This window comes from Macaca thibetana, chromosome 11 (genome assembly GCF_024542745.1).
Source record: "Macaca thibetana thibetana isolate TM-01 chromosome 11, ASM2454274v1, whole genome shotgun sequence".
NCBI classification, from domain to species: Eukaryota; Metazoa; Chordata; class Mammalia; order Primates; family Cercopithecidae; genus Macaca; species Macaca thibetana.
This window is the reverse complement of record NC_065588.1, coordinates 53,446,052-53,459,413: the sequence shown is the minus strand read 5'-3', so window position 1 is coordinate 53,459,413 and position 13,362 is coordinate 53,446,052. Positions and strand designations below refer to the sequence as shown.

The following is a 13,362-nucleotide window of genomic DNA, read 5'->3' as shown; positions in this document are numbered from 1 at the left end:
GTCCTGCTCATCCCTGGACCACACATTTCATTCATTCACTCCATTCAACAAATATTCGCTGAGTGTCTTTAAGTTGGGCACAGTTTTGGCATTCAGGGATGCAGTGGAGACCAAGGCAGCCAAGGTCCCTGCTCCCATGGAGCTCCTATCCCACAAGAAACAGGTCAATCAAGGTTACATGGAGAGCAATAAAGGCCAGGAGGGAAATAAAGCAGGGTGATGGGGTGGAGAGTGACCGGGCTGCAGGTGGGGGTGAGTGTGAGGAGAGTGATGGAGAAGGCCGCCATGAGGAGGTGGCATGAGTGAGACTTGATGTAGAGAAGGAGCCAGTCCTGCAAATATCTGGGAGTTCCAGGCCAAGGAACTCCAAGAGCAAAAGCCCTGAGGCAGGAGGAGCTGGGGTGCTTGTTTGAGAAAGAGACAGCAGGCAGTGGGGACAGAACTTCAAGTGTGGGAAGTGAGATGCAGATGAGGTCAGACAAGGGCCAGGCAGACGCTGTGGGGCTGTGCAAGCCTGATGAGAACGTGGGCCTCATTCTCAGGGTAAGGGGAGCTGGTGGAAGGCTCTGAGCTAGGAGTGACAGGATCAGATTTCTTCTATGTTTAAGGAATCACTCCTATTTCCCTGAAGACAGGGACTCCTTCTCCCCTTGCAGCCTCCCATTCCTGCTAAAGTATCCTGCCTCAGTTGCCTTCTCCTGCTTCCCTGTCCATTTCATCTTCTAGTTCTCTGAGGCCCACACACTCCCAGCTCCTCCCACCCCCAAGGCCTGGGAGGACTCACCCATTGAGCGGATCTACCACAATAGCCCTGGGGTGTGTCATTTTGCCCTCGATTAAAGTCTTGCGGGTCTGAGCAGCTTTCTCCAGCCTGGCCACGCTGATTGTCTTTTTGGGCCCATCGTCCGTCCAGTACAGATTGTCCCCCATCCAGTCCACAGCCACACCCTCCACATTGTGGATGCCTGTTGGGGGAAGAGGGATCAGTGATGAACAGCTTCAAAGGAAGTTCAAAGCTGCCTGCCTCTGGCCCTCCCGAACTCAGGTACCTTTGAGCAGCCTGGGCTACAGAGGGGTGAGAGGGGTGCAGAGACCCTCTGGGGCCCTAGACAGGTGGGTGGGGGCAGGAATAGGAGGCTGGAAGAGGAATAGGGGAAGGCCCTGTGTGCTGCCATTTGTACTGGGGCCAGCCTCTCAAAACCACACGTGGCAGACAGTAAACTACATGGCTGATGTGGGCTCTTGCATGAGGGCATCTGGCCTGTGCCTGAGTGGAGAGCTGAAACAACGGGTATGTGGCTCTGGGCACAAGTGTGACATCATATCCTAGGCCTAAAAATCCTGAACTAACAAAATGAATAAATTAGGAAGTGATTTTTCACTTAGCCAAAGGCTTCACTCCAAGTGTCCTTTAAATAGCAGTTCCCTTGGTATAGGGATCCCCAATCTTTTCCTGATGAGTTACTTTTGATTTCCCCAAAGTCTTATGATATGATTGCTGACTGTTGGTTTTCTCTGAACTGCAGTGTGGATGGGGTGCAGGGCAAAGGTTATAACTGGCATCCGCCAGATTGATGAGGAGGTGGCCTGATCCTGGGGCCCAAGTGCAGATTTGGGGCAGAACTCGTACAGCTCAGAATCCTTCACATAGACATTAAAAAGACGATGCACTGTGAACCTGCCCAAGCAGCTAAGAGGGAAGACCTGGATGCAATTCACAAAACACGATTTTCTCAGGACACAATAGCATGCAGTTTTTGGCGGCTGTAAGGTCAGCTGCACAGACCCTGTGTGCGCACATACGTGTGGGTGTGCCCTGTTTTGATCTGGCAGGCCTGTCTCCAATTCAAGACCTCAGTTGTCTCCTGGCTGTCTGCTGTGTGCAGCTCCAGGGCTCTGAGCCAATGCAGAGAGACCCTGAGTTTTCCCAAGGGCTGGCAAGGACAGCCCATGCTGCCTAACCCATCCATCCTCCTGCCTCTTCAGCTCAGCCAAGAAGGGGGTCACACAGGGGTCAATCTGTCTATCCCCTCATCTCCATGCCAACCAGTGCAGCCAGCCGGTCATCAGGGGACCATCCTGCTGAGAGGGCACCGAGAAACAGATGTCTGGGCCCCAGCCCCCTTCCATCCCCATGGGCCACATCCCTAGGAGCCTGTACCGTCCTTCAGGATGGTCTCCCGCTCAGTGCCATCGATCTTCTGGCGGCCAATGAGGTAGCTGGTGGTGTCAGCAAAGTAGATGAAGCCGGTCTCAGCGTGGAAGTCCAGGGCTCGGGGGTTCATGAGGTTTTCAATGGGGATCATGTGTTCGTCCGGGACCTTGGCCCCCATATCCATGCCCCGGATGATGCCTGGCCGGCCCTTGCCATACACGAGGAACAGCTCGTGCTCCGGCTCTAGAGCAGGCACAAGCCAGGGTACAGTCAGCCACACACACGACCATCATCCCCACCCAGGGGCTGCGGCCAAGGGGCTGCAATGCCCTAGCTGTGATGGGTCAGGAGACGTTGGAGAGGTGAGACTCTGGGTCAGATGGACTGACCACACACACGCTAACATGCAGGACACTGGGTCTTGGCCGCAACACACCGGGGTCTGACCTCTGCACTCCAAGGGTAGGAAATGAGGGAAGAATAGCAGGTTTTCAGCTAAGTGCCCACTGATCAGTCATGAAATCAGTGGTATAAAAGGAATACCTTCAAAATATGTTGGAGTTACATCATTGTTTACCACTTCCTCTGCTGCCATCCTAGTGCAAACCACATCACTTCTTGCCCACTACACTGAAACAGTCTCCTGGCTACTTCCCTACTGCCCATCCCCCACCCAGCAGCTACGTGACTTTTATACAAATGTGAATCCAATCATGTCACTTCCATTCTCAAAAGTCACCATGAGCTTCCCATCCCAGTTATAATAAAATCCAACCCCTCCCTCCTTCTCTGCCCTCACACTACTCAGCCCTGCTGGCCGTCATGCTGTCCCTCTGGCTTGCCACGCTCACGCTGGCCTCGGGGCCTTTGCACTGTTGATTCCCTCTGCCAGACATGCTCCTCCCTCAGGGAGTTACATGGTTGCCCTCTTCATTTCACAGAGAGCTTGGCTCAAATGCCACATCCTCAGAGAGGCCCTCACTGTCCTCATTAACTTTATTGTCTGCTTTATTTATTCATTTATTTTTTAATTTTTGAGATGGAGTCTCGCTCTGTCACCCAGGCTGGAGTGCGGTAGTGCCATTTCAGCTCACTGCAACCTCCACCTCCCAGGTTCAAGCGATTCTCCTGCCTCAGCCTCCTGAGTAGCTGGGATTATAGGCATGCACCACCACACCCAGCTAATTTTTGTATTTTCAGTAGAGACGGGGTTTCACCATGTTGGCCAGGCTGGTCTGGAACGCCTCACCTCAAGTGATCTGCCTGCCTCGGCCTCCCAAAGTGCTGGAATTATAGGCATGAGCCACCACACCTGACTATTCTCTGTTTCATTTTCTTCATAACCACTTATTACCCCTAAAGTTACACATTTATTTGTTTCCCCAACTAGACTGTAAGCTCCATGAGGCCATGGACAACATCTGTCTCGTTCACTGCTTAATCCTGATGACCAGAACAGTGCCAAACATGTAGTGAGTGCTCACTGCTCACTAGACACTTGCTGAATGAATCAGTTTAGTTTTCTGCAGAGTCCAGTGGGCGAGTGAGAAAAGCACATTTTTCAAATGTGGATTCGAGTCCCATCTCTGCCCTCACTAGCAGGTACACTCTGAGACACTTCCTTCATCTCCCTGCCAGACAGAGGTAGCCAGGCTGTGGGGGACACCTGAGGATACCCTCCTGCCGCCTCCCAACGGGCACGAACCCCCTTCCCTGTCACTCACTCTTGCATGACTTCCCATCACTGCCCAGGCTGAAGCCGGAGCGGCAGCGGCAGGTCCTCGCCTTGTGGCTATTGGCCAGTAGGCAGATGTCAGAGCAGCCACCCGGCTTCCCGTACTGGTCGTTTTCACAGGCATGGCTCCTCACTGGGGACAGGGTGAAGAGCTGTCAGGACCCCTCAGAGCCCCTGTGCCAGGCCTTGAGAAGGCTTCCTAAATCTGACCACACCCCCTGCTGCTGTGGTCTTTGTGCTTGCTATCCCATTTTAGAATTTGGAAGCCACAGGGGTGGAAATCCTCTGACCCCCCCAACAATCCAGGCTTCAGATTCTTGGGTGGGGGCTTCAGTAGTCAGGGGAGAGAGTTCCAGGGTTGTCCATGGCCAGGTTCTCCTGCTCCAGACTGGCAAGGGGAATGGGAGGGACAGAGTGGGATCTAGAGGCTGAGTGGGTAGACGGGGGCTGGCAGGGGAAGCTGGGGGGGCCAGGTAGCCCGAGTGGATGGCTAGGAGAATCAGCCATGACATGAAGGAAGCCAGGGTCCCCACAGGAGGGCCCATAGAGGGGCTGTGATCCCAAGGGCCCAGAGCCGTCGTGGGGTAAAGCCAGCTTTGGAGAGGCCATGGAGCCCTGCTCACCTCGGGGCTGACGCCGCTGGTGGTAGATGTGGAGGGCACCACCCTTGTCCACCCGGGTGACAACCTGGTACTCGGTGCTATTAAAGCGGTTCACACGGATCACACTCGTCTTCTGCTGGGCATTGGCATTGTCCGAGTTGGTGGCATAGAGGTAATTCTCAAACACGGTCAGGCCATACAGGTGCTCGATCTGAGATGGGCAGGCAAGAATGGACAGCATGAGATGACAGGGGTTCCTCCCTCTGCCCTGGAGATCCCCTCAGCTTCCTCCAGAGTTCATGACCTGTATTCCCCAATTCATCCTGTAGTTTTTTATTTCTATTTATTTATTTATTTATTTTGAGGCAGGACCTCACTCTGTCACCCAGGCTGAAGTACAGTGGCACGATCATGGCTCACTGCAGTCTCCACCTCCTGGGTTTAAGCCATCCTTCTGCTTCAGCCTCTTCAGTAGTCGGGACTACAGGCACATACCACCAACACCTGGCTAATTTAAAAAATTTTTTGTGTAGAGATGGGGTTTCCCTATGTTGCTCAGGCTGGTCTCGACTTCCGAGGCTCAAGCAATTCTCCTGCCTCAGCCTCCCAAAGTGCTGGGATTACAGGTGCAGGCTACCGTGCCTGGCCCCACTATTTTTTAACTCCATGCTTTACTCCTGTCTCCTCTGGCTGGACTAACCTATTCTGAAGATTTTTGCTTGCCAAGATCCCACTCATCCTCTACAGAGCATGTCTTTGAAGAGTTTCTGGGATCTTCTAACCAGAGATGTTTTCTCCTTCTATACGTCCTCCGTGACACTGCTATCTATCCATGTCTGGCATGGTGATTTGTGGACTTATCTCACCCACTCTACTCAGACCCCTTGAGGGCAGAAACCCTGTCCTTCACAGAATTAGGCACTCGGTAGACACTTTAGTGATTTTAGACTGAATTAGAGTTGGGCTCTAAACTCTGTCCACAGAGGACATTCTTAGCCTGTTATGAGGGCTAAGAGGACACGCTTGCCCCAAGCAAGCCCTGTAACACCCTGACTACCCATATAGCTTATCTGTGGTGGCCAACTGTCCTAGTTTGCCTAAGACAAAGGTAAGGGTTTGCTGGCTTACCAGACTTTCAGGGCTAAAACTGGGATAGTCCTAGGCAAACTGGGCTGGTTGCTCACCCTAATTATCCCAGAATGGAGATGCTACCTCCAAGCCGGCAAGGCTTCTAGACCAGGTTCCAGTGCTATCACCTGGCTTTGCAAACACAGGCAGATCACCTAACCTCTTTGATCCTGCTTTTTCATCTGCTGAAAGGGAACTGAACCACCTCCCTGTTCATCAACTAGGGGTTATTATAAGGGTCAAATGAGAAAAAGGAAGTAAACAGAAGTGGTGTCTCTAAAATGACTATTCCCATCACAGTGGAAGACGTATCTTGTCCTTTCTCTGCAGTATTCACGCCCACCCTACTCCCACTAGAGGCCTGGGGCATCCACACTCTTTACCAGGAGACTCAGAGAACGGTTCCCCTACAGAGGCTTCCCCCTCACCAGAAGGCCCTGGATCACAGTTCCCCCACAAAAGCCTCAGACAGCAGCTCCCTCACCAGGATGCCCTGGATGATGGTCTGGCGGCCTTTGCCCTCATAGTCCACCACTTCAATATAGTCCAGGTAGGCATCTGCCCAGTAGACAAGGCGGCTGACCAGGTCCAGCGTGATGCCGTGAGGAAACACAATCTTGCTGTCGACAAGCTTGGTGCGGTTCTGCCCATCCATGTCACAACGTTCCACCTTTGGGATCTGCCCATAGTCAGTGAAAAACACCTTCCTGTGGGAAGATGCGTGTTAAATGGGGTCTGGACATTGGGCACCCTCCTTACCACTGTAGCCTCAGCCTCCCACCTTCCAGGGCCAGAACCCCGCCTGTCACTCTCACCCCATGGCAGGATCCAGGGCAATGCCCTTGGGGTTGTAGAGTTCCAGGTCTAGCAATGTGACACATGTGTCCCCATTTCTGTTGCAGACAAAGATCCTATCATCGATGTCATCCACAAAGTAGAAGTTGCCTGTCAGCCAGTCGATGGCCATCTGTTCCACGTCTGGAGAGTATGAATGAAAGAGCCATGGGGTGGGGTAGGCCCTCTTGCAGAGACGCCCACCCTTTGCTGGTGAGAACCCACACCTGGAAGCCCACCTTCTCTGGATGACCTCCTGCCCAACACCCCCATGCTGAGCTCAGGGTGGATATACAGGAGGCCTCGCATAAATGCTGGCTGGCAGGCTGACTGACAGGCTTCCCAATTCTAGCCCATCTTTGAAAAGGGACCATCTTCTCGGGGCACCAAAAGGTAGAGAGCACAGGTCCACTAGCTCAGTCCAGTATTTTTTTTTAACTTTGCTTTTACTTGGGATAAGAGCACTCAGGCTACCAAAACATTACACATCTTTGCTTTTCACTGGACTTTTATCTACTTTCTTTCTTTCTTTTTTTTTTTAGAGACAGAGTCTCGCTCTGTCGCCCAGGCTGGAGTGCAGTGGCAGGATCTCGGCTCACTGCAAGGTCCGCCTCCTGGGTTCATGCCATTCTCCTGCCTCAGCCTCAAGGGTAGCTGGGACTACAGGCGCCCGCCACCACGCCCAGCTAATTTTTTTGTGTTTTTAGTGGAGACAGGGTTTCACCGTGTTAGCCAGGATGGTCTCAATCTCCTGACCTTGCGATCTGCCCGCCTCAGCCTCCCAAAGCGCTGGGATTACAGGGGTAAGCCACTGAGCCCAGCCCTTTTATCTACTTTTTATGATAAATCTAGTTATCTCATGCTAACCAGAAGCACTGACTGGAAGCTGGACATATGGCATAAATTTTTGAAGTGGAAAAGCAGGGTACATGCTAATAAACCCAGTTTGAGAGAAAAGTATTTTAAAATATGAGCTCTACAGAGATGCAAAAGGGAAGATCCATGGGGGCAAAAGGTTGGGCACCAGTGACATGGGCCAAACTTCCTCTACTCAGTCCCAGTCCCCTGTTCCTGCAATGTTCTTATTGCTCAATGTCCTCATGTCCTAGGGAGGGTCAGAAGAGGTGGGGAGTAAGTCACAGGGCAGGAGGAGAGAGAGTCTAGGAGAAGGGCCATGAAAGAACCCTCAGGGTAAACTGAGGTATGGCTCAGAAAAAGGTGGGGCTTAAGGAGGATGGGAGTTGGGGAAGAAGATGGAGCCCTGCTGCCTAGACTCAGTTTCAGGCATGGTTCTGGAGGAGATGGAAGAGGCCAAGAAGGGCCAAAGGAAAGAGAGGCAGGGCAAGGGTGGCTGGAATTCAAGGAGGCAGGAAGTCTGGGGACAGGGACACCTGCTGGCCTCCTCTGGGCTCCTCCTCTCCAGGACCACTGGCTTCCTTCCATCTACTCACTGCCCACTTCAACTACCACCATCAGAGATGATGCCTCTTGCAAACTGGGAAACTCCTAAGGCAGTGACTTTCTGGGACCCCTGCCTGGAACTCCACTTCCACTAGTTTCCCCAACAGCTAAAGAAATCATTGGGCTACCTGCTTTGGGCTGAAACTCATCCTCCATTACCAATACTCAACCCAACAGGGATTCTTCTGCCCCCACACAGCTACAGGTATAATGACTTGCTGTTCTGCTTGACTGCTCCCTAATTTCCCCCTCCTCCCCACAGGAATTCAGGGGCTGCTCCCTAACAGTGGGTGGGGGTGGGGTGGGGGCAACAAGAACAGGAACACAGCTCTCAAGGAACTTGGCAGGGCCTTGAAACTGACTCAGAGTCACAGGACAGGAAGGGAAGGAGCCAACTGAGGGCTTCACCAAACTAGTTTCTTCTTCAGGTCCTCTCTTCTAAATCCCACCCCAATGCCTGGAGAACAAGGCCACAGAGTCAATATATTACCCCTGTAAGCATTCATGCATCCCCAAGCCCAGCCACTCTTTCCTCTGGGCCCCCAATACTGTCCCATCCTCACAAGATTAGAGAGAGGGGGAAGAGTAGCTTGAGGAGGCCAAGGCCCTGTAGGAAGAGGGCCTAGTGCAGGGGTAAGGCAACCAAATTCTTTGCCCCACACGCTGTAACCACAGAGAAAACAGATTCAAATGAATGCTGCTGGGCTGCCTCCAAAGGAAATCGAAGTCTCAAAGCGGGGACCTGCCTGCAGCCCCTGGCAGCCAGCAGGGTGGCTGGAAGTCAAACAGGGCTGCGTGCCCTTTACTTGGTGGGCACGGCAGGGGTCTGGGGGCTGCTGGCATGTATATGAACTTCATCAGTGAAAGCTGTTTTCCCAGCACCAGCTGGCGCAGCTACGGCCGGCCTTCTCTCCGACTTCCTGAGGCTTCCCTGAGTCACTGCCCAGCCCTAGGGCTGGCAATAACCTGCCCCTGCTCCCCCTATCCACCCTTCTCTTGGCAAGAGGGAGGAGGAAGAAACCTGCAGAGATCTGATGCCACCATCCCAGGTGCAGCTCCACAATCAGCGCCCCCAGCCCCAGGATGTGGCCTGGATTCCCTCCCAATTCCGGGAAGGAAGGCAGAGAGATCATCCTGCTCTCAGATATTTACCCTTGGCCGGTCTCCCTTCCACCTCCCCAAAGGCCAGGCAGGGCCCCACTCAGCAGGCCGGTGAGGAGTTGGCAAGAATTGGAGTCCTCAGCCTGCCTGGCCTCCCCTTTGGTATTTTTGCAGCTGGAGACTATTAGTTGCAAGCAAAAATCCTTTGTTATCCAACCCCCTGCACCACATTATTTTTCTCTCTCCTAAAGTTCAGATTCCTCTGCCTGCCCCACCACACACGCACATATGCACACACACACATGCATACACAGTCACCCGCACACATACACGTGGCCACCACTCCAAGGCCAGTGTAGAGAGATGGGCTTGAATTGAGAGGAGGAACCTTGCCTCCAGGGCTGCCCTATAGGCAGTATCTGGGCCACCCCTCTCTGTCTTATGAACTGGGGTCCAGGTGGAGTCCTGGGCTTCAGCCCAGAGATGCTGATCATTCTGGCTCCACCAACCCTGAGGGGAGCCATCCCCTTGCGGCCCAGCCTTCTAAGGGCCAACTCACCCCAGCGCACCTTCTAAAAGGGGCTCTGGCCAAAGACCGAAAATTCTGAGGACGGGAGAATCTCAAATAAACCCAAGGGGAGAGAGGGAGGCTGTGTTGTGGGAGGAGTTGGGGACAGTCTAGGGGCAGAAGGGCAGGGGATTCCAGCATCAAGAGGGAGGCTAGGAAGCAGGGAAGAGGTGCAGGAGTCAGACGAGAGACCGCAGCTACCCGTGATGTCACAGAGGACTTTCAGTTCCAGGCCCCAGAATAGACCTGGTATCCTTGCACCCCATCCCACTGCTCAGCATCTGCACTCACTACAACTCCAGCTTTTCTCAACTTCTTCATCATTCCCATTGTTCAAGAGGCATTTCCGTACATGGTGGCTGCTTCTCAAACACACAGGCCCCACCCCATGCCCAAGAAGACTCTAGCTTCAGCTGCAGGATTCTAGTCACCTGCTCTAAAATAAGGAACTCTGAAGGAAAAAGCCTTTATGCCCTGAGAAAATGTCACCCAACACATCTACACACCCAAAGAGTGTATACACATCCAAAGAGGTCCCTGGACCTCTAACCACATCCCCAGGGAGCACACTAGATTCTGGCCCTTGTTCCAGGAGCCTCCCCACCTCTCCTCCTATCATTCTGCTCTGCCCTGGGTCCAGCTGGGCCCTAGACACTCACAGCTTGAGTTTGAATTCTGGTTCCATCACCTTCCAACTGAGGCTATAGGCAAGTTACTTAATGTCTCTGAGTCTCTGTTTCCTCATCTGTAAAACTGGATGATGGACTAACAGCACTTAGCACTGGGCCTGGTGCATGATAAACACTCCCCACATGGAGGCTGCAGTTCCCACTATGTCCTCCCCTCCCCAAGCCCATCCTTTCCCATCTTTTCCACCAAGTCACCCTCTGTGCCTCCAGCCAGAGCCCTGTGGTCTCCTGACTCTGGGTGGGCCCTCCAGGTGGGCCATTTGGGGCTAACACCTACTATTCATCAAGACTCGGCTCAGGCTCCCAGAAGGAAGCTTGCCCTATTAGAAGGAAGTTTTCGAGGCCAGGCGCAGTGGCTCACGCCTGTAATCCTAACACTTTGAGAGGCCGAGGTGGGCAGATCACGAGGTCAGGAGATCGAGACCATCCTGGCTAACACAGTGAAACCCCGACTCTCCTAAAAATACAAAAAAATTAGCCGGGCGTGGTGGCGGGCACCTGTAGTCCCAGCTACTCAGGAGGTTGAGGTAGGAGAATGGCGTGAACCCGGGAGGCAAAGCTTGGAGTGAGCCGAGATCACGCCACTGCACTCCAGCCTGGCCAACAGAGCAAGAATCTGTCTCAAAAAAAAAAAAAAAAAAAAAAAAAAAAAAAAAAAAAAAAAAAAGAAGGAAGTTTTCCTGTTACAGGCTCCATAGGCCTCTGGAGCTTATTTGATCATGGCCTCTTCACCTGACTACAAATACTGTGAGGAGGGTGCTGCCTTTTGTCTCTGTCCCAGGCGCCTGACACACATGTATTGATCCGTTGAACAAATATTTACTGAAGACTGAGTCCCCCAGTCTGTTGTTCTAGAGCTGGGACATCATTTCCCCCCTCTCTTCTACTGCCAGGATCCTCCCTCTCTGGCCTTGGGACACTCCAAGACAGTGGGAGAGGGCAGTCTGTCTAGTAATCCCACTCAGGGATCTTGCCTGGGGGCTGGGAGAGATGGCGGAGAGTCTGAGGACTTCGAAGGTGAAAAGGGGGCCTCGTGGTGAGCCTGGCAGCTCTGCTAAATGACGTGGCCTCATGCTCCTTGTTTCCTGCTGGGTCCCGACTTCAGCTCTTCCTCCTTCCACCACCCAGTCTGGAGCTTAGCCGTGTTGTGTCACCTCCTTCCCCTGGGCTCCCTTCCTGCTCCTGCCTGTGATTTCAGTCTGAAGTTATGTACCGCTACCTTCCCCTGCCTGGCTTAGGTCCCCAAGAGGCATTTCAACCTAGATCCCAGGGATGACGTCTGGATTCCGCTCAGCCCATCCTAGGGTCTTCCCTCTATTGAGAAATCCTTGCCGGGCTCTAAAACACATCTCTCTTGCTTAAGTTACTTCCTTTGGCTTGAAAACAGCGAGGGGAGTGCTGGGAGCAGTCTGGGTGGAGAGGCAACTTCAAGGAGACAGCGGGGGAGGAGAGGACAGGGCTGGATCTGGGCCGGGAGACACAGGGCTGGCCCTGGCCAGGAGAGAGGAGGAGCAAGAGTGAGCTGTTAAATGATTAGGAAACTCAGAACAGGAATGGGAAGCAAAAGTGCCAGGATGCAGGGGGCCCAAGGCCAAAGAGTAGGGTGGCTAGAGCCACCCCTTCCCAAACAGCCTGGCATCCTGTGGGTCAGAAAGGGAAAGGAGGGGCATGGTTAGCTTTCACATGTGAAGTCTGGAAGTGCTCTGTAGGCACGGGTGGGCGGCTGAGAGGGTCCAGGGGTGCCCAGCACAGTGAGGAGGTAGCACCCCTTCCAGCAGCAGCAGCCAGTTCATTAGACTCAGAGGGGCAGCTGTCTGCCCCTTCTTTGCCTCCCCTCTAGACAAATCACTACCCCATTTCCTGTTGTGATTTCGAAAACACACACACTAAAAAAATAAATAAAAGAAAGGGAGAGGAAGGGAAAAGTGAAGTTGGCCAGCTGGACCTGGGGACCCATTTCGCAACCTTGCTGCCTGCAGCCTAGGGGGCCTTTGCTGAGCTCCCCGGCCACCTCCTTCTTCCCCATGCAGCATGGTGCAGGGAGCGGAACCCTGAGACCTCTGAGGGCCCCTTCAGACCATCCTTTCACACACAGTCCAAACTCCTGAGTGACTTCAGCAAACCCGATTTCCTTTAAGGCCTCTATTTACAACCTCAGAACCTCCCCTCACCATACATACACATGTTCCCAGGGCCCCACTCTTGCAGTCTGCCTCATTCTTTCTACAGTGGTGGCATCCTCCAAGGTGAAGGGAATACAGATCAGAGGAGCTCAGCTTAGGAAATGCAGGGCTGGGCTGGGGTGGGTAGACTGCACCACCAGCCCTGCCCAGGGGCAGCCTGGCAGGAGGCTGGACAAAGCTGGAGCTGAGAGACTGGTCACAGGTGGGGGCGACAGTGCGCAGGCCTAGTTCCTGACTCAGGGACTATCAGGCCTGTTGATCCCTCTGGGTCTCAATTTTCAGAACTTTAGTCTTTTGTGTATCACTTTCAAAATGTCTGCCATGCTTATGTACAGCTTGTGCTACTGTTTATTGCCAGATATTTCAATTAACTTACTTTTCTTATTTCACTGCATCCTAAACAATTGCTGAAATAACAGATTTGATGTGCTAGTTACAGGAGTTTCCTAATGTATATCAAATAAAAACGTAACAGTTAAAAAAACAAACAAACAAAAAAAACAAACAAAAAAAACTTGTGCAGGTACCACCTACAATCAAATCAATGCATAGCCCCTTTGAGAAAGCAGTAGTGAAAGGGCTGCTCTTGGTGCTGGCCAAGGGTCTTCCCTCCTCTTCCAGCTCTCACCATCGAGTTCTCCGGTCTTGGAATTCGAGCCTCATAGACCTCCCCAAATCACTGGGCCAGTGGCAGAGGGAAAGGGAAGGTAATCTCAGGTGGGAGGAAAAGAGATGATCCACCCTACCCAGGGGGATGACACTGGGCCTGGGGCAGGAGGGTCAGCAGCCCTGGGGTGTTGAAGAGGAACGTGCACACGCTGCAGGGCCTCAGGGGGGCCCTCGGGGGCTCTCAGGACTCCACAGCAGGTCTGACTCACATGGCCCAGGACACATGTGAACCAGGCT

At 53.0% G+C, this 13,362-nt stretch overlaps 2 protein-coding genes across 2 annotated transcripts in view; one reads left to right on the top strand and one right to left on the bottom strand.

Annotated features, from left to right (window-relative positions):
• Window positions 1–13,362, top strand: part of NEMP1 (nuclear envelope integral membrane protein 1) — a 169,854-nt gene that overhangs the window by 60,246 nt on the left and 96,246 nt on the right. The gene's annotated exons all lie outside the window — the stretch shown is intronic.
• The window catches only part of LRP1 (LDL receptor related protein 1), an 85,176-nt gene that overhangs the window by 52,444 nt on the left and 19,370 nt on the right, over window positions 1–13,362 (bottom strand). Inside the window, exons 7-12 of the mRNA XM_050747228.1 lie at window positions 6,436–6,598; window positions 6,105–6,327; window positions 4,514–4,703; window positions 3,880–4,023; window positions 2,162–2,398; window positions 785–965 (exon numbers count right to left, since the gene is read on the bottom strand). Of these exons, the coding sequence (XP_050603185.1) occupies window positions 785–965; window positions 2,162–2,398; window positions 3,880–4,023; window positions 4,514–4,703; window positions 6,105–6,327; window positions 6,436–6,598 (1,138 nt within the window). The remainder of the gene's footprint in view (window positions 1–784; window positions 966–2,161; window positions 2,399–3,879; window positions 4,024–4,513; window positions 4,704–6,104; window positions 6,328–6,435; window positions 6,599–13,362) is intronic.